This window comes from Mugil cephalus, chromosome 8 (genome assembly GCF_022458985.1).
Source record: "Mugil cephalus isolate CIBA_MC_2020 chromosome 8, CIBA_Mcephalus_1.1, whole genome shotgun sequence".
NCBI classification, from domain to species: domain Eukaryota; kingdom Metazoa; phylum Chordata; class Actinopteri; order Mugiliformes; family Mugilidae; genus Mugil; species Mugil cephalus.
The window spans coordinates 6,560,622-6,584,632 of NC_061777.1; the positions used below are offsets into that span (position 1 = coordinate 6,560,622).

Consider the following 24,011-nt stretch of genomic DNA (forward strand, 5'->3'; position numbering starts at 1 on the left):
GTGTGCATTATACACACTGAAAGTGTGAAGAAAAAAAACCCTATAACCTAACCTAGCTGAATTGATATGGTTTTTGTATAGGACAATACATTCATTACACAGGTAGCACTGCTCTCTCTACTGCACAGGGGCGTCACTAGGCTTTAAGGACAGGGGGGGCTTAGCCCCCCAGGAGAGGCACAGGATGTGAGCGAACGTAGCGCGTGAGCACAAAATTGCTCAAACAGCTAAAAAAGACTGAGAATTTATTTATTGTTACATTGCAACAACAAACACAAGTTCCAACATTAACTGTTAGTGCATTACGTTAATGCATTAACAGCATTAACGTAGAGGCATGACTTTTGCTTGCAGCACAATAATTGTTCGCACTCAAATATTTTAAAGTTGCACAGATTCTATGTGACTAAAATGGTTGCAATTGCAAAAATATTACTTAATTTCTTGAATTAAATTAATATTAATGAGTGGAACTGACTGGACTAGGCTCAACCTTGCACTATGAAGTGAAGGGAAATGGACAGATTAATGATCATATATAAGTTATCATGAATAACAATATGTTTAAACTCATTCTGGCCATTTTATATAGAATTTGTCAGCAGTTTTATTGTAATAAACAGATAAATAAATAAAACAACACCAAACTATTTAGGGGGCTTAAGGATATTTTCGGGGGGGCTTCAGTCCCCCTAAAATAAGCCTAAGGATGCCAGTTCTACTGCATCTACTCTCCAACAAAATGAAAAATCAACAACTAAGTTTAAATATCCACACAGTAAAAACATTAAAATACTTAAAAAGCCACGAAAAGCTCCAGTGGCTCTGTGTGTATTTAGAATGTAAAAGAAGTCGGGCCTCTGTAGTATTACTTAATTAGGAAATTAATAAAGTGTAAACCAAAGCTGGAGTTTAATACTTTCATTAAAACTCGTGCTTTGTCCTTAAACCCCTATTATCGCATGTTTTGGGCTTGCACATTTAGATTTTTTTTTTTTAAATTGAGGATTCAATGGTTTACGAGAGCAACGTTCATCCTTGCACACGTTGGATTTCTCAAGACCGTCTTTCTCCCACCCCAAACTCCCGCCCATCGCTACGTAGAAACCCTCAACAAGTGGCCAACCAATGAGAGGCACTTCTCTAATGTATGGAGAAGGGTCTGAGGAACAGAAAGACAACCAGCCTACTCGAGGGGGGAGAGAGTAGAGGACCACTCTGCGACCCACAAGGGCGGTTGTTTTGCCCGTGTGCTGTTTGTTTGCACCCCCGTGCGCACAAGGACTTCTTAATGATCCGGAGCAGTCCGCCGAAGGACTCTCGGGAGTTGTTGGAGATCCAGCAGGAGAACGCAACAGGGGAGTCGCTGATCCGGAGGCAGTTGTTTCACGAACTCCGAATCAGTGCGATGGAATGAGCCGCTGCAGAAACTCTTCCTGCACTTCTGGGGGAACTTTTCCTTTTTTCGCGTGCCTTCTCCTCCCGTGTTTCTATTTTAGTTTTAATCATGTACGGATAACGTGAGGTTTCGCCCAAGTATCCGGCTCAAATGGATCAGCACTGACGGGGGTTTATGGAGCCGGGATTACACAGCGCAGTGCCAGCCTGTTGAACGCCCACACACGGGCCCCCTTCACACACCATCTGCCTCGGAATAAGTATCACTCTCCAGCGAAGACGCCGTCCATGGAAGTAGCGTGCAAGTTTCACGCATGACACCGCTGTGAGTTTAACCGTCCCTCGCTGCCTCGACAATGGCAAACGGTGGCGCACTGGCACGGGGCGCCTGCAGATGTGCTTGGCCTCTCGGTTGTGTGCTTTTGTTTTTTGGCTGCCTGTCGCTGGCTTCGCCGTCCCACGGCCGGCGGCTGATATGCTGGCAAGCCATAATGAACTGCCAAGCCGAGCCCGACTGCAATTACGCGTACGAACACTACAACCGCGCATGTGGCCCCGTGTTGCTCGGGGAGAGGAGGAAGTGTCCCAGCCACTGCATCTCCTCGCTCGTCCAGCTCAACCTGACCAAGAACGGGCCGGCCCTGGAGGACTGCAGCTGCGGCCGCGATTCGATATGCATAAACGCCAAGCGGTCCATCGAGCCCTGCCTGCCCAGGACTACCAGCACCGGCTGCACGGAAGCGCGACACCAGTGCGAGAGGGACCAGCAGTGCAGCTCCGCGATGCGCGATTATTTGCTCCACTGCGGAAAACTTTTCAGCGGGTCGGTCTGCACTAACGCCTGCCGGAATGTGATCGCGAACATGCGTAAAATACCCAAGGGCCAGCAGCTGGACACTTGCATGTGCGACGGGACGGAGAGGGCCATCTGCGAGTATGTCAAGAGCAGCATGAAGAAGCTGTGCTTCGACAACCCCGATCAGGACGGCAGCGGGAACGAGTACGGCGACGGCGACGACGAAGACTACAACGATGATAGGGGTGACACGGACCACGATCCGGAGAGGCTGGAGAGCGGAGCCTCCCTCCCAGCGTCTCACTGTGCTCTGACCCTGCTGGCTTCCATCTTGGCCCTGTTGCCCTTCTTTTAATCCCCGGGTTCATAAACTGCCCCGACTATTGTCCGGATAAAAGGCAACCTAAACTTTTGTCACTCATTGACCCGCTGCCATTGTGAAAGGTTAGAGCCTCAAAAGACTGAAGTGAAGGGTGTTTGGTCGCACGCAGGCCTTCTTTGAGATGAGTTCCAGACTCCGGTAGGATGTCAAATCGGGATATTTCTATGCAAACGAGGCCAGAAAGATGCCTAAACTGTCCGATCTCCAGGCTGCTCTCTTATCAAACCACACCACTTCACGGCTCTGCTGATGCTTTGCTTTAAGTGATAAGCTAAATGGGATTGTCTACTTTCCTCTGTCATGGCAGAGACACAGTTGGCTTTTTTCCCCTCTTTTTTTTTTTTTTTTTTTTTTTTTGGTAATAATCAGAATATGCTGTGCACTGCCAATCCTTTTTTTTTTTTTTTTTTTTTTTTTTTAAGGTATGAACTCTTTTTGTATGACAGGCCATTGCCACATCTTGGCAGCAGGCTGTACTACCAAGTATTTAATGTTGGAATCCATGAACTTGTAAATAGATTAGGAGTTAAAGTGAAACAGTAATTTATTACATGCCACCTAGTTACATCCAAATTGCCACCATGTGAATAAAGACAGAGAATTCCAGCTTTAAAGGGAAGTTATTTTGACTGAAGATAGTGTACATTCGTTGTATATATGTGTATAGCCTATATAGATTTTTTTTCTTCTTCCAGAGAATCCTCTATGTTTTGATGATTTATTCACTGTGTAAAGCCTAGAGAAAGAAAGAAATGTCTAAATCCACTGTATGATTGCCTTAATGATATACCTTTATAGAAGGCATAAAGGAAACTTGAAGATGTCATCCTCGACTGTGAGTTATTTGTTGCCACATTGCCTCCGTGAGAGAGAGAGTTCGGTGCACGGTTTCGCCTTAAGTCAGATGAAAAGTACATTTATGACACTTTTTATTGCTCATTGAGGTTGAGCGTGCGGTACTATTTTGCTTTCGAGAGCATAAACGGTGGATTAGTTGTCAGAGGCCAACACACTGACGCTATGAGCGAAGATTCGTCATGAACAAACAGAAAAGTGTTGTTTTAAAGAAAAGTTCCACGATTTAAGTTTCATGTAAATCTGATTTCACACACACTTATTTGAAAGTGAAACCGGTAAAGTGCTACGTGTAAATTCATATTTAATATTAAGTCTATTTGGTAAAAACATGAACTTTCTGTGCAAATTGATAAAAGGTGTTTCCACTCTTTTTTTTTTTGTATAAATATATATCTCCCAAAAAGCTTCTATCAGTGGCCTCTTCCGTTTCCACCTTTACACCAAACGCAGCAAACACTTTGACACTTCCCGTTTGTAACAACATTGTCTCCAAACTCATTTAAACAAGCTTCTCCTGCTGACTGCTACCCAGTGACCTGCTATGTCTTGATTTAGCTGCTCGTTGTCAAAAGCAACTGTCACCATAAATCAACGAAACACCCTCTCTCCCCCTCCCTCCACTACGGACTCTCCCTTGCTCTTGTGTGTCAGAGTTTGTACCTTTCACATTTTCTTCGTGTCATAATATTCACGTATAAATTATTAGTCAAATCAATGTGTGTTTCTCTACGTTTTTTTTCTGACATAAACTAACTTTTTACAGCATCAGAAACATCACAAACTAATGTAGTTGGAAGTATTTACAGACTGTGATATATTTACTGCTGACAGGGGCCACTTTTTAATTAAAATGATGCATTAACTATTTTAATTGGCTGCGTTTCCATGTTACAAATGCGTTCATTCACTCCTTTATTTAAATGCTAATTTATGCAGATAATTGCTGCACGTACGTGTGCATTAATATTATTACTGTTTGGGGAGTTGTTATTCGCAAGTGATATGACAGATCTTGCCACCCCTCTCTTTGGTTAGCTTCAGGGGCTTTAAATCAATGATTTGCTGCAAAATGTTTTATTAAAGGGGGGACAAGGGCCCTCCAGCTGAATGGATGGAGGAGAAGTCGAGTGGCATCTTTGTCATGGAAATGTTAAGCACATAATAGTTGGGTAGCACAATGGGGAGGCACTTCATTCTTTCAGGCTGGCTTGACACCTCTGGAGAGCCGAGCGGCAGGGAAGCATGTGGGAACGATCTGCTGCGTCTCGGGTCTCAGCGCTCCAGAGTGTAAGAAAAGAAGAAGAAAACACACGATAGGCCAGGGAGGTTTTTTTTTTATCTCGGATATGCTCTGGTGGCTTTCTTATATTTTCTACCTGCACGTGTTCATTTTAGCATTAAGAAATAACCCCATCCAAAAAAACTTTGAAACAAAAAGTCATCTTAAAGCACACTTATATATTTTATATAAGTGTATTTTTGTATTTGATAAATCCAAAAAAAAATTTAAAAAAAATACCCTCAAATAAATCCTGTGGCTCCTACATACAATTCCTTCCTCCATTTTTTTTTTTTTTTTTTTTTTTTCTGTGTCGGGTAATGCGATCCACCGTGCATGAAGCTTTCCGGGCAGGAGAATAGCTCCACAGCCCGGCCTGTCCTCCCTCCTCCTCCTCCTCCTCCTTGTCTTTCTCTTTGCCTCTCACATTTGTTCAGGCGGTTTCAGCACTCAGAAAAAGCACAGCGTGCGTTGATTAGCCTATAATAATGCGCAGTGTGTGAATGGATGAATGAGGTGCAAAAGAAAAAACTAAAAAAAAAAAATCTCGGCAAAAAAAAAAAAAAAAAAACAGGACTGCTTATCATACATGGAGGTGATGCACAATGGAGGCTTGAATGGGGGGAATGAGGGGAACATTTCTGAAGTATTATTCTTTAAATATATTAAGGCGTCGTGAAAAGGGCTTCAGAATTGTAGCGTTATCACAGCTGATCTGAGTAGTGTGTGTGTGAAGTGGGGCAGCAGGGTGTGTGTGTTGAAGGGGGAGGTGGTTTCTGGTTTAATTTACAAACTGTGGCTGTTTGTGTTCCAGCTCTTTGAGCGTGTGTAAGGTATCTCTGCCATCGACTCTGCTTCAGTGAGCTCAGTTCTCTTCCGAGGCCGCGTTTCTTTGGCCTCCTGAACAAAACGGCCCACACTTCACCCCATGCAGATCACTTCACCCCTTCAACCCCACGCTTATCACAGCGCGGTGTTTACAAAGGTGCAGCTCCCTCAACCACTACTACTGATGCTGGAGGTGAATTCTGAGCCGCCTGTAACAAGATCTGCAATCGCTCTCGCTGAATGTTTTTCTCCAAAATTACATTTCCTTCCATCCTCCAGTATGTGAAATAAGTTATGTTCTCGTATTCGAGCATATGACTTTGTGATTACTCTCAGGGATGCATGGAATATTTGACCTTAGCCCTACTTTTCCTTGCAGTGTTTTCAGTTAAGGCCTGGCATTGGTTGTGTGTGTGTGTGTGTGTGTGTGTGTGTAGGGGGGGTTCTATGGAGAGGTAAATGGAAAACCTATATGGAGGGTATTCAGCTGCAACTTAAAAAAAAAGAAAATCCTCCATCTAAAACAAGATGCCTCAGTGTTTCAGTGTATTCTCCAAGGACGTGTGGTTTTCGCACACACAATGTCGTTATTTTTAGTCCTCATGAGAAAGTTATGGAAGGTCTGAAGTCGTGCGTGTTTTTTGCTGCGACATTTTCTCAGTCGTGCGTATTCTACAATGCGCACATCCCAGCTCTTGTGGCTAATTTCCACATCGACACGGCGAAACCGTGTTCCCAAGTCGCCCTTCTCCAGCCTCCTAACGTGCGCTGACCATATTTCTCACAGGCACTTGTTTTGGCGTTTTGCGAGGTTGTGCAAAAAAAAGTGATGAAGAAACGGCCGGACAGTTGGAATGGCTGAGACGGAGGAGGAGGAGGAGGAGGAGGAGGCGCCGAGATGGAAAGTTCATTTGAAAGGATTTAGAAATAATCCCCTAAAGTTACCACAAGGTATTCGACAGAGTGGGCTGCACCTCGACTCCCCTCTGAGCCGCTGCCGTAGCTAAGGCGCGCATTTTGTGAGGAAGCGGTTCTAAAAGGTTGTTGTCGGTTGCCCCCTCGCTCCCGTCCTCACTCAGAATGTGTCGTAAGTTATTTCAGTTCTCCCGCCGATGCTCTCCTCCTCCTCAGTGCCCTCGATGAGAGATAGCGCTCTGAATCCGTGCCACATGAGGGAGACGCCGGTGACACGGCATAGCAAAGATCATTGATTTTGCATCTCCCTCATTAGCCGCTTCGCCGACGCCAGGAGACTTTCGAGGGACCCTTGTTGTTTTTCTCCCTCCTATTTCAGCTGCCACTTTGATTTCATCATGCAAGACCTCTGCTGAGTTCACAACCCTTTGAAATGAGAAAAAGGCCTGTAATCCAGTTACTCAAGCTGCAGCGCGACTCCTCGGGTCCTGAGAGAAAACCTGCAGCACTAATCCCACTGTCACCCGGAGAACGCTTTGCTACCTGACTGTTTGTGGCAGCCATTTGATATATTCGCTGTTTAAAAATGTTGCTGTTGAGCGTCTCATAAAGGGGGTCACAAAGTGTTGCGCACCGGTTTTGTTGGCTGTGCCGCAATCGCTTATATAGCCGGTGTAGTATTGGAAAAAATCAAAAAGGTGGTGTAAAGGGAGAAAAAAACACCTATAGTGGTTTAGGTGCAGAAGAACAGGAAAGAACTTGGAAATAGGGCCTTTTTTTTTACATTTATTTAAGACGTAAAGTCCTTTAACTATAACACACAGTGTAGATACATGTGTGTTGAAGGTATCAGAAAATGTAGAAAGGAGAAAACTGCAGAGAAAGCAACTCATGAAGTTATTCACAACAAATATAAATAGAAGATACATATACAATGATACATAATGGTAATAATGACTGTCATAAGGCTGATAACTTTAAACAATGCAGTCTAAATTTTAGTGAACAAGTATTTCAGTGTCCTGTGGTGTCTGGTAATAGGATGTTGGTAGTGGGGGCCTTTGAGTGGGTTGAGGGGAGGGGCCTCTGTGGATCAAGCCACAGATATTTGATCAGTTTGGGATCTAGTGAATTTGGAGGCCAGGTCAAAAAAAAAAAGTCCCAGCAGAACATTAAATTGTCACAAGATTTGCACTCAGTGGTTTTAATGTTGTGGCTGATTGGTGTATGTAAACTCCAATATAAGGAGAGTTATAATGTGTTTACATGCACTTAAATTGTCCAGTTAAAGTCGGATTAAGGCAATAATTGGCTCCTTTGGGCCAAGTCAACACCATGTGCTGTTCTTGCTTTTTTGAGTTGTTCCTAAACCGTGTGTTTGTGAGTCTATCAAGGAGTGTAATTGCTATGGGGTGGGGGTGTCTGGTCTGGTCTAGGTGGGTGCTACATAAAAATGCCAGGTCAAAACAGCAGCAACATTGTCACAGTGTCACAAGATGGTCAGTGTCATTTACTCGTCCTGTCTGTGTTTTCTTTGTTGCGCGGTGAACGATCTGGATCATTAAGTGGCAAAAATTGTAAAAAGAAAACGAGACGGATAACGGCGAGAAATGATGAGAAAGAAAATGCAACTAGAAATACCAGAACATTGCCATAACCACAATAGAGAGAAGAGGGAAAAATCAATAAGACATTTCAGCAGGTGTCCAAAATGCCATTTGTTTAAGAGCTCTTGAGCAGCGAGTATCTCAGCAGCAACTGGTGGAAGCAAGCTGAGAATATGTCCCAGTTTACGGAGGAGGCCTGAATAGAGGGCGGCTTCATCTTTGTGCCTAAACTTTATCAAACCACGTAGCTGTAGTGCCGCTATATATCATATAATATAAATACAACAAACTCCAGCAATGCGCTGTATTTCATTCGTTCACACAGTTGGATATGTGGTTATATGAAACATAAATTAGCAGTGAAAGTAAATACCTCAGCACTTGGCAGCGTCTCTAGGTATCGATCCGCTCGATCGCACCCCCACGTATACATACCGTGGCTACTTTGTGCAGCGGAAAACTTATTTATTGCCCTTTAATTGAGGCATTTAACAGTTTATTATGCTCTGTTTGCCCGGCTGCAGCGGCTCCTCCTCACCCTCCTTCATTTTCTAACAGCCAGCGGGTCCAGCTGTGGGCTTGTGTGTGTGTGTGTGTGTGTGTGGGGGGGGGGGGGGAGTGGAGGGGGTGGACATTCCCGGCGTGTTCACACATTACTGGAGGAGCTCGAGTGTTTGCTTTACACTTTGACCACAACACAAACAACTTCGCCCACAAATAAACAAAACGCGAGGAAGGGGCCACGAGTGCAGCGAGGGAAGCGGTCCAAGAGGAGCCGAGACAACGATTCGGGGCCGCCTCTGTTTGGACGCTCGTGTGTGTTAACGTCGTGGCCGCGCACGCAAACGCTTTGATGTGCGGTTGGAAGCGTGCGTTCCTCCAAGGACGAGGGCAGGCCGGCTTCTTTGCGGCCTTGTTTCGCAGCGCTGGGATTTCTCTCGTGTTGCAGGAGTGATTGCTCATACCTCCGAAAAGCCTCTTCTGGCCCTTTTCAGGGGCCTCTAGAATCTAAGGAAGAAGAAGAAGAAGAGACGAGCAGAGGGGAAAAGGGGGGGAGGGGAAGGGACTAGAGACAGAGTGAGAGGAAAAATACAAAACTTGCTGACACGGGGCATAACTTAATTTCCACGGTAGGGGGACAGCTGTGCAGTGTAATCTGCCATGGCAGTCCATTCAGACTTCAATGGCAGGCTTGACCCGCCAAGGAAAACTCGAACTGCGGCCAGCCCCCTCTGAGAGGAGGAGGTGGCGACCGGGCCACCATTTATGGGCCTGTCTTAAAGAAACATACCCCTCTCGCTTGTTATTGATAACACCCCCCGGCCCCTCACACACACACACACACACACACACACACACACACACACACACACAGACTGAGGTTGTTAGCTGCCGTAACATCTCAGGAAGCCATAGGAATTTTTTAAGTAGATCATATTGCACCAGGCGTCCTGCAAAACAAATCATGAAGTTGTATTACAAAAAGAGTTTATACTGCAAGACAATCTGAGGTGAAGGAACAAATTTCATTGATTATTGTTTTTGTTTTGTTTTTTACATGTATATGATGAACGTCACAAAGACACTGAACAATCTATGCCGTGATAACTTTCCAAATTCAGCGTTGTCAACAAACAGAAAAATATGTTATGCTTTAAATTCAGCGCTGTGTGAAGCTTTAAAGTTTAAAACATTTGCTCGCAGGTTTTTTGTGTATTTATTGTAGAATAGTATTTTTTCCCCTTAGAGTCATCTTCTTTAGTGTCTTTCTGGCTACGTTTCTGTGATTTCGTTGATTCTTAAGCGCCACAAGCGGCAAATACTTTTTTAAAAAACGGCTCTATAGCACTACTAGTGGTCAGAAAATTCACAGTTCACCTTTAAGTTACGTACTGTTGTAGTACTTTGTAAATATCTGCTTCTGCCCGTTATTTTTTTTTAAATTCTTTATTCTAATAGTCACAATTTATGTTTTACAGTTTTTCTGTTTTTCACACTTTTATTTTTATGCTTATTTAAGTGCTTGTCTTGTACGATCAGAGTCAAATTCCTTGTATGTGCACTCATACTTAAAGGATATATTATTTCTACCATACTGCAGACCACAATTATTAGCCATTTACTTTCAATTAGCAACACTGGCCTCAGACCGTAAAAGTTCTAACTGTTGTTGATTAGTTTAAAGGCTTTTAAAGGTTGCACGAACACCATGTGATCGCTCATTTCTGTATATGCTGCAAAGTTTGGAGGAGAGTTCTGAGAGTTTCATCACAGTTGTTAAATTGTTTAAGTACGCCGAGGTCTTATGTTACCTTCAGTGTATACGGTTGTTCTTGTGGGAAAGGTAATCATTACTCACAGACTTGGTGATTATTTATCTTCAAACAAAAAAAAAACCCAAGGAACAACAAAACTTTGCTAAATACATAAACAGGAAATGTGCGTTCACCCCGAAATGAATAATGAGGCCGTAGCTGGAGAGTTGTGGGGAGTTAATAGTTTGGCAGTGGAAGTCAATAGGGGCCGGGGTCTCACTCCATTAAGCTGACCCCCAGGGCCACGTATTCATCCCTCACACATTCATTTCCTCTTTTATGCTCCTTCTCTTTTCACAGCGGAGGGCAGGCAGCAGTGCGGGCTCATGCAGAACAGCCTCGGCGCAGACTGTAGGTCATAAATATGTTGTTCAGCGTGTGAGATGGCGCGGCTTTGTTAACCGGAACACAAACGGGGGAGCCTTCAGAGTAATTAATGAAAAGGAGAGGCGTGGGACAGAGAGGGCTGCGAAGGACACCGATCACTTCACTGGCTCCAAGTTGTGTCCCTGAACACACCGTTTGGTCTCCGTTAGCATTTTTAAACCAACTTTTTGAACGCACATAGATGCTAATGAGCTTCTCCCTTCACTTAAATGACAAGAAAAACACGGTTTAACGTAAAATTCCCCACGTTGCCATTTCTCTCCTTATACATAGTGTAGATGTTTCAGTGCGACTGATTCAACAGATTAGTAAATGATCCACACGGGCTCAGTGTGTCATTCAAAACGCTGCTTTAAGTCTCCTTTCTTCCTGTTGTGCTTCCTGCGGGGGCATTTGTAAACATCTTCAAGTGAAATCCCAAGAGCAAACACATCCCAAAGCCTTCAGCGGGGTCGTACTTCACCTCTCAGCTGAAAGAGGCTCAGGGCAGAGCACGTCCTCCGTTTGAAGTCCCAACAAGTGGCAGTAAAAGAAGTGCTGAGTGTAACTTGGAACAGGAAGCAATTACTTGATTTAAAGGGGTACATCCAAATAAAAAACAAAAACAAAAGGGTTTTATTTTGTCCTTGGAGCTAATACTACTTAATGTAGCATTGTTCCCATTCACATTGATAAAAAAAACATAAAAGAAACATTCATCTGACTTTTAAAAAATTATTCGAACTACAAAGAGCATTAGCGTATATGCGCTGACGTTTCTCCTTAATTCAAACATGAAGTGAAATCGTGTCCTCGCGCACAAAGGCATGAAACACAATGAATGTGTAATAAACTGTGCTGACATGAGTTAAACACTATAATGAATTATCCCATTCGGGGCTGCACACAATGGCCCAGTTTAAAAGAAAAAAATCTGAGAGCAAGACTGGTGATTCAGAGTCATTAATAAAGCTCCCTTTGTGTCTCAGTTCATGATGGGAGCGGGAAGACTTTCTTTTTTTTTTTTTTTTAAGATTCATGTGCATCAAACCACAAAGTAAAATGTAAGAAGGGCTGAGATATCACTTTTTCCGTGGTTGTTCGGGGTGTATGATGTGTGTTAGTGATGCTATGTAAAGAAAACCCCCTCATACAAGTAGTAAAGACCGTATAAGCGATAAAATATTAACAAACAGGTTAAGTCTAATAACGATGCAGGCAAAAGTAATGCAGCACAAATCCAGAACTAGCTCATTTCCTGAATCCCTGGATCATATCAGTATCAAGGCCTAACGCCCCCACCACCACCACCACCACAACCTTCATGTGGAAATCCAGATTAGCAGCTCCCCAGTAGAGACAGAAAGCTGAGCGTGTCTTTTCCTGCACTGCTCATGTGTCATGTTAAGGACGCCGCGGGAACGGCAGAGGAAGGCGGGGCGTGTGCAACAGGGAGTTGCTGATGTCTGGAGAAAGCAACAGAGAAGGTGTGTGTGTGTGTGTGTGTGTGTGTGTGTGTGTGAATGCTTTTGGGGGAGGGTACTCGCTGGAGAAGCAAGATCGTGAGTGAAAGTGAACAGGTCAAAAATTTTGGCATGAATGTGGGAGTGTTTGTGTCAGCGAAAGTGAGACAGAAAGCAACGAGAGGAGGAGGAGGAGGAGGAGGAGGAGGGGAATGGTCATGCGCATGACCTCCCTAAAAAGAAAAAGAAGCAGTATTTGTTATTTACATATGGATGTTAATGGTAGAAGTAGGATGTTCCACATTCACTGTGCACATTTAAACAAACCCAGACCAGCTGTTTCATTTCGTAACAGCAGACACGTCCGTCTGCGTGGACATCGAGCACGTGAGCCTCCTGCAGTCAGAATTACCTGCGATGTTCCTGAGCTGTTATGATTCTTCGGGGACAAAGTTTCTTTGTCAGAAAATAATAAAAAAAAAAAAATCATAATCAAAAGAGTCTGTGTGTGTTTAAAAGCAGCGTTCAGCGCTGGTAGCAGTCAAACAGGTAAACCTCTGGAGACAGCTGTTTCCACTTAGACCCCCAACCCCCAACTTAAATAACCCAGTGTGCACACATAACTAGAACTAAATTGGAAAAGAAAACTACAAGAATGAAAAAATAAAATGCTGGCTACAAAAGGAATCGTCTGACAAGCTCATTTGTATCGTTTGTTGCCACTCTATTGTTTGTACGTTAAATAAGGGGGTATGCATGTTAGCTTAGCTTAGCCTAAAGAAGAAAAGATACCAGAGGCTTCAGTAAGAGTTATTTGTTTCTTGTTCCTTGTTGTCTAGAACAAATGAACAAATTAGTTTTACCTGAGGACGTCCTGTGATTCAGACATTACCCCCTACGTCTGTGTTTCATGTGGCGTTCCATTGTTATGGCTCTGCTACTTTCCGTCTCCACTAATTACTTTGCAAATTATAATGGATGATAAAAATATGTATTTGATACTGTTTATCCCAGGGAAGAAACCTGTTTTTTTTTTTAAATCAGCTCCAGCTTTTGCAGATGAACGCATTCATAAATGATAATAAATGATTTCATCTGTCTAAACAGGTGAATAGTTCAGCGTCACCTGGACTTTGCGCTCTAACATCTGTCCAAACTTTGAGTTACAGCACATCCTTCCTAACTCTTACGTGACAAAAGGCAGAAAAACTCACAGAGATATGTATTCAAACTGGATTAGTTTTATCAGAGGACCTCTGAGTTCACAAATCACTGACATGGACGATTCGCACGGGATTAAGATCGCAGACGACCTCTGTGATTATTAGAAATTACCGGAGGTCCGCTGGTTAAACTAATCCCGTGTGAGTAGGAGTGCAGTGTCTAGTGTTGTTTTCTGGGGGTTATGGCTGTGTCCTGATTGGAGCTTTGAGGATGTTATTTTTTAAAACCTATAAAAAGAGCCAGGCGAGTGCATTTCCAATATTAATGCTGTAGTTTGGTTTTTGAGGCCCTGATATGAGACTTTTATCAATCTGCTCCTGAAACTCCCAGAAAGAAACCAGATATTTAATATTTCCCAAAATGTTTAAAAGTCAGAATATTGACAAGAGCATGCAAACTGTTCTTTTTTTGTTTTATCTAATCCAGTGGACATTACGCGATCAGTTGACTCTGTCAAATAGATCGAGTGTGCAGTTTTCATGCCGTGCACTCCTGTTTTTTTGAGAACCGCCAAGCTGTTTCAGATAAGGTGATAAGATGTCCCCGACGTGCTCCAGAAAAACATAAATATCTCCGCCCTTCCCTCTCGCGCTCAGAAAAAAAAAGGAATCCGCGTTGTTTTGCTCCGTCCCGCGGCCCAAACTCAAACACATTCTGCAGTCGTCTGTTCTTTTTCACAAGAGCCCGCGGTCCTCACCACCAAAGGCAGCTATTGCAACACTTGTGTCAAGCTTGCGGTTGGCTTCAGAAATTAATTTAGCTGGCGCGGTCCGAGACGGTGACAGAGCGGAGAATTATGGACTTCTGTTTGACTTTGAGCCGTGTGATTATTTACCGAGACAGTCAAACATAAAACCCCCAAATTGGATTTGTAGAGAGACTGACTCAAATATTTAGATTTGCGTCTGACCTACGGCTGCACCTCAGACAGCAGGAAAAGAGATTGCGTCGTTCCTGCAGTGGAGCTAATTCTTCCTCTATTTGACTTGAGCGATGAGCAGCGTTGGTGCGGCAGCGATAGCAGCGACAGCATCTCACTTAATGCTTCTTGACAAGGGCCACAGTAGGATTTATGAGCCAGGCAATCATTTCCAGATTTGCGAAACTAAACGCTGGAAATAATGTTTGTTTATTTGCAAAATGAAAATGGCACCGACTGGTTTTGGAGATATACGACCCCCTCCTCCTCCTTCTCCTTCCTCCCTTCGAATTATTAGCTCTGAAGTGGAAGCAAAACACAAGTTGAGAAAGTCTTGTTGTTTGTGTGTGTCTTTTCTTCACTCATTTGTTTGGCACCTCCCAGCTGGCAGCTGAGCTGAATAAATTAATCCTCCTGATTATGCACGCGAGTTGAATGTTTTTTTTTTTTTGTTTTATTGGTTGAAACCAAAAAATGCTGCCGTTAGATGTTCTCACCGACGTTCGCCCGAAGCGACAAATTGTCTTTAAGGCTTTTTTTTAGAGGTTGAACTGACTCATTTTACAACTGCCCCCTGAATGGCGTATCGACTTCCACTGGGTCCTTGGCTTTTGTTTGGAGAAAAGGAAACAACAGCTGTTGCTTTCACAGGACTCTCTAACTCCGGGTCCTTCGAAAGAAAAAAAACAGAAAGGAAAAAAAAATCCCCCTCCCCTTTTTTTTTATTTAAAACAAAAAAGCCAAGAAAACGGCTCCAAATTGACGCCACTCGTAGACCTTTTTCCTCAGTTTTTTTGACACGCTTTCATTTTCTTTCTCCGTTTAAGTAACGCACTCACCCAAACTGTGAGTCTCTCTCCGTGCGGGGGAGGAGGGGAACAGCAAACTCACAGGTTCAGCTCCGTCTTTCACCTGTCTCATTATTAGCGGCGATGAAGGACACGGTCAGAATTCCCTCCAATTATTCTGTCTGTGGGTCGCCTCTTTCTCCCCGAGTCCACCTGTTGACGGAGCCGTTAAATGAGTCCCGAGCAGGAATGTTAATCATAGAATCTGACATGTTGCTGGAGATTTGGCCTTCAGCTTCTTGGAAGGGCCTCTCGGACAGGTGGCCCCGTCTCCGCTGAGGAGATCTGATGTCAGGGCTGTGATGCGTCTGGAAGCAAATCTGAAGTGTTTTTTTTTTTTTAGATCAAAGTTAAAATCCAGAATAAAAGATCTCGATGTGATTTATTCCGTTCAGTCTAACGTCATCAGACCTGTGTTTGATGAAACAATCCAACAGCTTTCACTAGGGCTGGGTGGTATACCGGATCATCTTTTTTTCCATTATTATATGAAGGTATTTAATTATACAGCGTTTGGAGACACCGTTTCAGACCGGAAGCACTTTCAGTGTTAACACACATGATGCCAACGTGTCAATGCGAGGTGTGGTGAAGATGGAAAGGTCAGAAAAATGAAGCGGCAGGAAAAAAAGGTGCTGAATTGGTTGTTTTTTTGGTTGTGATTTCTGGGGACGGCCCTAGTTTTGAATGACCTGTCCGAAAATGTCCCCAATTTTAGCTTTTTATGAATGAGAACACAAACTGTAGTTCTATCTCCGAGCTTCAACTGTCTCCAGATTTCCACATCAGCAGGCAGCGCTAACACGGGGCCATGCAAACCTGTTTTACTATTTACTAGTGTGCGACTATTTCCACCATCACAGTGAAATAGTCCAGTAGAAAATGTTGTGAACGCAAGATCATGCATGGGGAAAAAAAGGAAGAATTTTGAAAAATACCTTGATATATATTTTTGGTCAGACTGCCCAGCCTTAGCTTCCACCTTTTTTTTTTTTTTTTTTGTACTACTGAACGCCAGCCTCCCGATCCGCCAAGATAAACCTCTGAGGGGAAACATAAAATATAAAACAAGGGCCCAATCACAAAAAAACGACTTACTTGTAAACAGCGATGCTAAGTAAAGAAAACCCCCTCGACACTTTGACACGGTTAATCTGTCGTTCCTCTTCATCTCCATAAATCAACAGAATCCTCCAATGAAAAAATGATAAATATAAAGATTTACAGATAAGCCTCGCCTCGAAATCCCATTAAATCTTATTAGACATAATTAAAGACAATAACTTGTGTTTGCCTAACCGGCAATGCGCAACACTAGTTGTAGAAACTGGATTCTCTGACTCATTTGTTTGTGGTTTGGCTATTAGAGGAGGGTGATGACATCCTCCACCGGCTCTGAACCTGTAACCTGCGTCTGCACACGGCGCTCAGGAAACCCAGCGTTCTCCTCCGTGCCAGTTAATAAGAGGTTGTGGCATGAGGCGGAGCGAGAGCTTCGTCTGGAGGATGGAAGCGCACGATGAGATTAGTTGGACACGTTCATCGTGTACCTCAAAGTGCCCCGAGGCAGGAGATACCATCATCAAACAAAACACCAGCTAATTGCAGAGCGTTGTTGTGCAGGTTCAGCACCAGAGCCGTTTGATGTGTGTGTGTGTGTGTGTGTGTGTGTGTGTGTGTGTGTGTGTGTGTGTGTCTGTGTGTGTTGTGTACATGCATTTTGAACTCATTTTAGGGGGAAACCACAATGTTTAATCTTGACATTAGTACTTCTTTAGCAGGCATGAAACCAAGATGTGTATGTCTGGTGGCGGTTAACCAGCCAAAAACAAAAGATCCTAATGAGATACCTGTGTACAGTCCGCAGCTCAGCCTGAGGAAAATATAATATACAGTATATATAAATATATATATATATGTGCTGTATGTCTTAAAATGAAAGGGGCAATTTTCCTGAAATAAGGCCCGTATTCATTGGTACCATGTGTATTTAAGTTAAGTGATTTTCAAGTTGAATTGGCTGCATTTCTTGCCTCGTAAAAGCTTTTGAAACTGAATTTCCATTTCGGTCTCTCTGTTTTTTTTCTTCTTCTTTCGTTCTTTGCCATTTTTTGTAGCTTTTTAAAGTCACAATTTTCCCTTTCTTTTAAAAAGTAATTGCCATTAAGGTTAAAAGGAAGTGCTAAACCCCACAGTTTTTCATATGATCACTTGAAGCTGGCTCCAGGAGTCGATCCGGTCTCCATACGCATCCACGTTAAAATGCCCAACTTTACTGTTTTTGGTCTGTGTGTTACGAACGTCTGCCGTCTGCTCCGACTCGTTGCCCAGTTGAGGATTAGCTGCAAGACGGGCAGAGTCAGTCAACGGCTGGAGCCAGTGTTGCCAGATATACAGTGATTATCGCGTTTATACGATAGTTTCGGGGCCCATACGACATAAAAGTTCAAATAAATGATAGTTTGCCATTTGACTGACAATGAGGCCGAGCCTGTGGCTTTATTCCTTACGTTATTGCACGTAGAAAAGCTTTGATTTTAAATGCACTGTTTCAAGCCGTTTTACGATGGTTTGGGTTAAAATATGATCATTTTAAAGCGACGGCACGAACTTTCTTCATTTCTAATCTGGCAACACTGACTGGAGCCACCATGCTGAGCTTTTAAATCACTTTTTATGGGTGGAATCACGCAGGGTTTGCTCATTTTAAAAAACAATGCATGGACGAAAAAAAGCTTCTGTCAAATATTTGTTTAGGACGATAGGTCAAAATAAGCATAAATTCAACCCTTTTAAAATATGCTGGAGGCCTTCAGTTTCCTGCTATTATTATTATTATTATTATTCAGGATTAAAGTGCAGGCGCTCGCGCTTGAAGATCTCCATCGTGACTTGAAACAGACTATTTAGCATCAGATGATGCTAAACCTGAGCTAATGAGGACAATAATTCTCCGTGATGTAGTTTGTCTTCAGTCTAATACATCTGAGGCCATTTCTAGAACGGCATTTTTTAAATTCTCACTTGCTCCATTTGTCGTTAAATGGGCCAGCTGGCGGCCCTCAGCTGTTCGGCTCGATTCCTCTCTCCGTTAGTCACTGCGAGGTGGAGACATGCCGCGTTTGCTATGAGATGAGCTGTGCAGCCACCGTTTGGACACGGCAAAAAAAAAAACCTTTCCCCCCGGTGTTGATCTTTGTCTAGCACGGTTCAGTTTGAGACGGAGGAGTCGCAGAGAGCTTTTTTTCGCTAACCTCCTCCTTTCTACAGCCCCAGTTTTTTTTAAATTATTTTTTTTCACCACCACTGTTATAAAAACGTCAGTGTTTCCTAAAAGTGAAATCACCAAGTTCATGCGCACGGTTCATCATGTTGTCATCACAGCTTCCCTCAAACCACTTCAAAAACCGTCTCTGCATGAAGATGTTTGTGTTATGACAAGCTGGGTTGTTAGCATCTGGAAAATAGTTGTTTTCCCCTTCGGGTGCTTTGTGACTGCATGATGAAACGGGTAATTACAATTCACACAAATGAGATCTCTTTAATGTGTTTTGTTGTGCTTTTAGCAGTGGAATCGAACTGGATGATTTAACGAGTTTATACCGTAGCGTATCAGGTGGTGACAATCAACAGAAACTACTATCGATGCTATTATTTTGAGTATTTTGGATGATTTCAGTCATTTTTATGTTTTTTTCCTGTGTTGAATTAAATAATCTGGATTGATATATATGTGTTTTTTTTAAACTAAGCTATTGACTAATTCAATTCAGTTAAGCAATTCAAGTAATTACTATCTATTGAGGATAAAATCAGTTAATGGATCAATCATGAAAGTAATGTGCACGAAAAGCACATGGTTGTTTGGCTGTGAGGTCATTTCATCTGATTGCGATTTAATTTTTAATATTTTAAAGACAAAACATAAAAAGAGGTAATGAAAACATTAAGGAACAAGGAGTTTTACTCTCATTGTCTGGTAAACAATCATCAAAATACAGCTTAGCAGCTTTCTGGAAGCAATAGAGATAAAAAAAACTATAGCAGCAAAAACAGTAATAAAATAAAATAATTAACTACAGAGCAAATTAATCCGTAATGGTGCAAGTCTGACAGATGAGTTTGCCAGTATTGTCTGACTGTCAGACTGTCTGACTCATGTTCGTGAAAATACAGCAAACAGTGCCTTGGATCATCTTGGACTTTTTCCCTATTTTTTCATTGAATTGTTTAGTTTTTATCAGAAAATAGCAGAAAACACATCATCCCTCATCACATTTCCCCCCGAGACATGTTCAGAATGCTTGTTTTTTTTTGTTTTTCTTTCAATCAGTGGTGTTAAATCTAAATATATAATATGTAAAAAGGTAGATTTCAGAATAGCTAAAGACAAAGTTAAGTTTGTTCCTCTCTGTGTCTGCAATCAAAACCAGCATAACAAATGCCACCTTTTGGTTTTTGGGAAGTGGAACATCCTCCTGACACCCGGCCGCCTGTGTGCTCCCCCCTCCCTCCCTCTTTAGCACCTCACGAGCTTCCAGGACCTGGTTAAATAAACAAAACCTCAATAAGAAGAGCAAAGGGCACGGAGCCACATTTAACTTTCTAACCCCTTTGCTTGTCTAATCTTAGCCCTCGCTAGATAACACCTTTTGTTGCAGTATTTATCTTTTCATTCATGTGGTAATTGTTTTGCGTGTGGGTTTTGCAGCCCGGTGATCATTTGGAACGTGTGGCGGAGCTTCAGATTTGAGTCGGTACATGCAGCGTAACCTGGATTAAAACCGTTTGAACGCCTTCACTCAGCACTCGCTATTATCTAATGAGCAGCCTTTTGTGCGCGTTTTGTCACTCACAGTTCACCGACAAAGGAAAGCATGCTAGTGGCACTCAGGGGAATTAAGTCCAATCAAACAAAATCACCACAATGTGAAACTTTCTGATCTCCTTTCAAATCCCTGCTTTAGAGAGCTCTGCTCAGCACTAGCCAAAGTAAACTACCTCTCTTCATTCACCTTGGATGTGAGCGGCACTGAAGGAAGTAGCAGCCCTCCTGATCCGTGTAAAGCCCTTTTGTTTGTGAAGCACTTTTATCTGGAAACGGTACTGTAAGAGATCGGTAATTATCCAAAGCTAATTCGTAAAGAGGGAAACAGCTTTGCTGTAGCTGACCCTGGAGGTCTGGGCAACAAATGATGCACATTTGGTATCCAGGTGCACTTGCATATCTGGACATATGAACATAATCTGCACCCACTGCTTCTGCACTTCTGATTAGATCGTTGCCTTGTACTTGAACATTGTGCAATGACAATAAAGATGAATCTAATCTAATCTAAAATAATCTAGTCTAATCTAATCTAATCTAATCTGGCTGTCTGTTTCAATGCAACTTTAACCCCTCCCCCTTATGAAGGTGTGTAAATCAGTGCTTTCTTTGCATAAATCCACTATTGCATTGTTGCACATCTACCAAAAATATGATAATAGTTTCCATCAGAAGTTTATTAACTGGATGGAGGCATATTTATAAGGTATTTATCTATTAAAATATAATAAAACTTTTGAAATAACTTGAGGCGTGAATTAAATTCATTCTCCTGGTTTCGCTTCAACATAAAAATCTTTATTTAGGGATGATATTCATGTTTTACATAATGACCAGTGTTTAAAAAAAAAAAAAAAAGATAATACTGACAAAGCTGTAGGACTGTTTATCAAACCGATACAAGAAAAGAGAAATGAAAGTGATGAATGCAAACCAACAACAAAGAGAGCAATCACTGCTTTTTAGATCGGCTCCATCTGATCTATAAAAAGAAATCCTGTTGATACTGAGAGTTATTTCCTATCATTGTGTGTTTAGCCTTTTTTGGCCCAGACGCAGCAAAAGTGAGGCCAGGCCATTCGGTGCCGTTACTTCTTCGCTGGCGGTTCAGCAGGTAGACAGTGTTGTCCATGTACCAGAAGGTTAGTGGTTCTGTCCCTGTTACATGGAGCACATGACAAAGTGTTCCTGAGTGAGACCTCAACCTGAAGTTGCGTGTGCGAACGAACAGGTTGATGTATCACTGTGACTGTAAAGCTCTTTGAACATGAAAAAGTACGAAAGTACTACATGAATACGACATCATTTAACACGTGAATCCTGTTCTATGTATGTTTTTGCACAATGTCATTCAGTATGTTTACATGCATGTTAAAAAAATGATTGCCTTAATCCGACTTTAACTGGACAACTTAAGTGCATGGAAACATGTTACTCGACCAGATAATGTGAATGGAAATCGATATTCTCCAGCATGTATACGCCTTAATCAGACTTTAACTGGACAGCATGTGTGCGCATCTGGGGCATATGACCCCAGATCGCAGAAGAAGAAGGTGAACAGATCCGGTAGAAGAATCACCTGAGGGATAACGCCATCTTATCTGCACCATAAGTAGCATGCACATTACATACGAGATTAAAAAATATGTATCATTAACTATCTTGTTATTGCTTGAAATGCCGACCTCTCACATGAACGAATCTTATTTATTATATGACATAATGGGTCAACTAGAAATGGAGCCATATTAACCCACTGACAAGACATATCGCCACCTAGTGTGGAGGAGGAGGATATGTTCCCGTCAGTTATTCAGTTTTCAACGCTGCATGTAAACGCACTGAGTGATATGCAAAATTTGTGGCAGAATAAACTGGGGTTAAAGTATTTTCTGTAACGTGCACCATTTCTTAGATTCTTGTATAAAACCAGTACTGGTCTGGGGCACTGCTGGTCAGAAACCCAGATGGTTTTCTTCTGGTGGTGGACCCACATAACCAGAGCAGAAATATGCTTTCATCAGCCTTGGGGTTGGATTTCTTCTCTGGTTTATTTGGCTGAAAACATCCCAGGACCTTGCCTGTCTTAATATTAGTTTTTATAAATGGACATTTTTGCTGTGGTTTAAATTTTCCTCCAAAATTAACACTGGTCAAACAAACGATCAACCTCCGATTAGCCACGGCTTCAAATCCACTTAACAGTTCGTGTTATGAAGGTGAATTATTCAAGTGCTTTCCGCTACGTCGAGCGAGACAGGAAGTTAAGGCATGAAAGAGGTCAAAGAAGGCAGAGGAAAGAGTGGAGGAGGCGAAGACAGAAGACAGGTCAGTGGCAGCAATAGGAAGCCTGACGAAGCACAGAAAGATTCTCAGACTGGAGAGTCCCTTGATGATCAGTCCCAGTGCACGGTGCAGCACCACAGGAAACGGCTATGACCGTTAGTCTGGCTGGCGTACGTCTCTATATTCCATCCCCGTGTTGGCTGAAGGCCTTGGGCAAAAACGAGAAACATTGAAACGATTGTGCGCCACAAAGTTGTCGGAGTTGTTGGAAAAAAAAAAAAAAAAAAAGCATGCAGGCGTACAGACAGGCTTAAGGCTATACACAGATTCACAGCACACCAGGCAGAAAAGATTTACACACCCAGTGAGAGGAGACAGTAACATGTTCTAGCCAAGGCAAACCCACACTCGTGTTTATGGACATTTTTCTCTCTCGCAGACCGCAGGCTTTCCGGTGGCGGCTTTGGATGGGTCCACGAGAGTATATGTATGTGTGTGTGTGTGTCTGTGACTTCCAACAAGATTTTTTTTTTTTTTTTTTTGTCCAGCCTAAATCTCACTCTAATCAGTATTTTAATTGTAATTGTATGTTTAGATGTTTTGGAAGGCTTTGATGTTTAACTATAGCGCGCTTTGGGAGAACAAGCTAATTACAAATTTACGATTAGCTAGTAATCAGGGCAGACCTTTTTTCTTTTTGTGGCGCTCTCTCGTGGGTTTGAACTTCACCTGCAGAAACTTAACACGGTGCACACTGTGTAAAACATACTGTAAAATGTCGTCTTATTTAACATGAGAATACATTGGAATATTGGCTTCTTTGTGCGTTATTTTAAGTGTTTATGTTAAGTGTTTTAAGTGTTTATTTTAAGCGTGAATTAAATCAAATCAAGCTTTATCTATGTAGCACTATTCATACAATAAAAATGCAACACAAAGTCCTTCACAAAATAAAAACATAAAAGAGAATTACAACAAATAATGAGATCCCATCCTCACATGTAGAGGTACACACACACACACACACACACACACACACACACACACACACACACACACACACACGTATGCGCACATAGTGAATTGTCAAACTTTTAGAGGAAATTAGCTTCTGTTTTGCATCTTCTCATCATTCTTACTGTATTTTCTGTTACCTGAAGTATACAAGTACAAGACCTTGATTGCACGACCATCATTTCAAAACTACGAAAGAAGTTTAAATTGTAAATGTGATCCGGATGACAGTCTGAGCTCGTTGGGAATATCATTTGTTCATGCTTTGTAGTGTTTTTGCAGATGGCCAGCTGCTAGTGGTTTGGCCAGCCATGGGAAATCTCCCTCCCATTAGCTTGTCTCCTGCCCTTAGTCATCTCTCTTATCTTCTGGCTCAGCCCACTGAGAGAGTGGTCTGCTGCCAAATGGACAGAAATATTTCTCCATGAATGGAGCTATAGATAAAATCCCCCCCCCCCCCCCCATGATACCCTAAAGCACAGTCCGTCTCCCTGGGTGCTACCCTGAACTGTCCGAGCGACGTTCGGGCTTTCCAGCCGCTAAACTACTCTGATGAACACACAATTAGAGCAGTCCTGGGTCAACCAAGGCCTAAGGGAGCAGATGCCATCCGTGCACGGCATGATATGTATTCCATAGATATCTGTTCAGTCTTTGCACTTTTATCACAATTAGCTGAAGT

At 42.6% G+C, this 24,011-nt stretch overlaps 1 protein-coding gene across 1 annotated transcript; it reads left to right on the forward strand.

Annotated features, from left to right (window-relative positions):
- The first annotated feature begins 1,171 nt into the window (after positions 1-1,171).
- gas1a (growth arrest-specific 1a) lies at positions 1,172-3,402 on the forward strand. The gene has a single exon (XM_047592561.1). The coding sequence runs from the start codon at positions 1,755-1,757 to the stop codon at positions 2,547-2,549; it is 795 nt and encodes a 264-aa protein (XP_047448517.1). The 5' UTR covers positions 1,172-1,754; the 3' UTR covers positions 2,550-3,402.
- Positions 3,403-24,011: the final 20,609 nt, after the last annotated feature.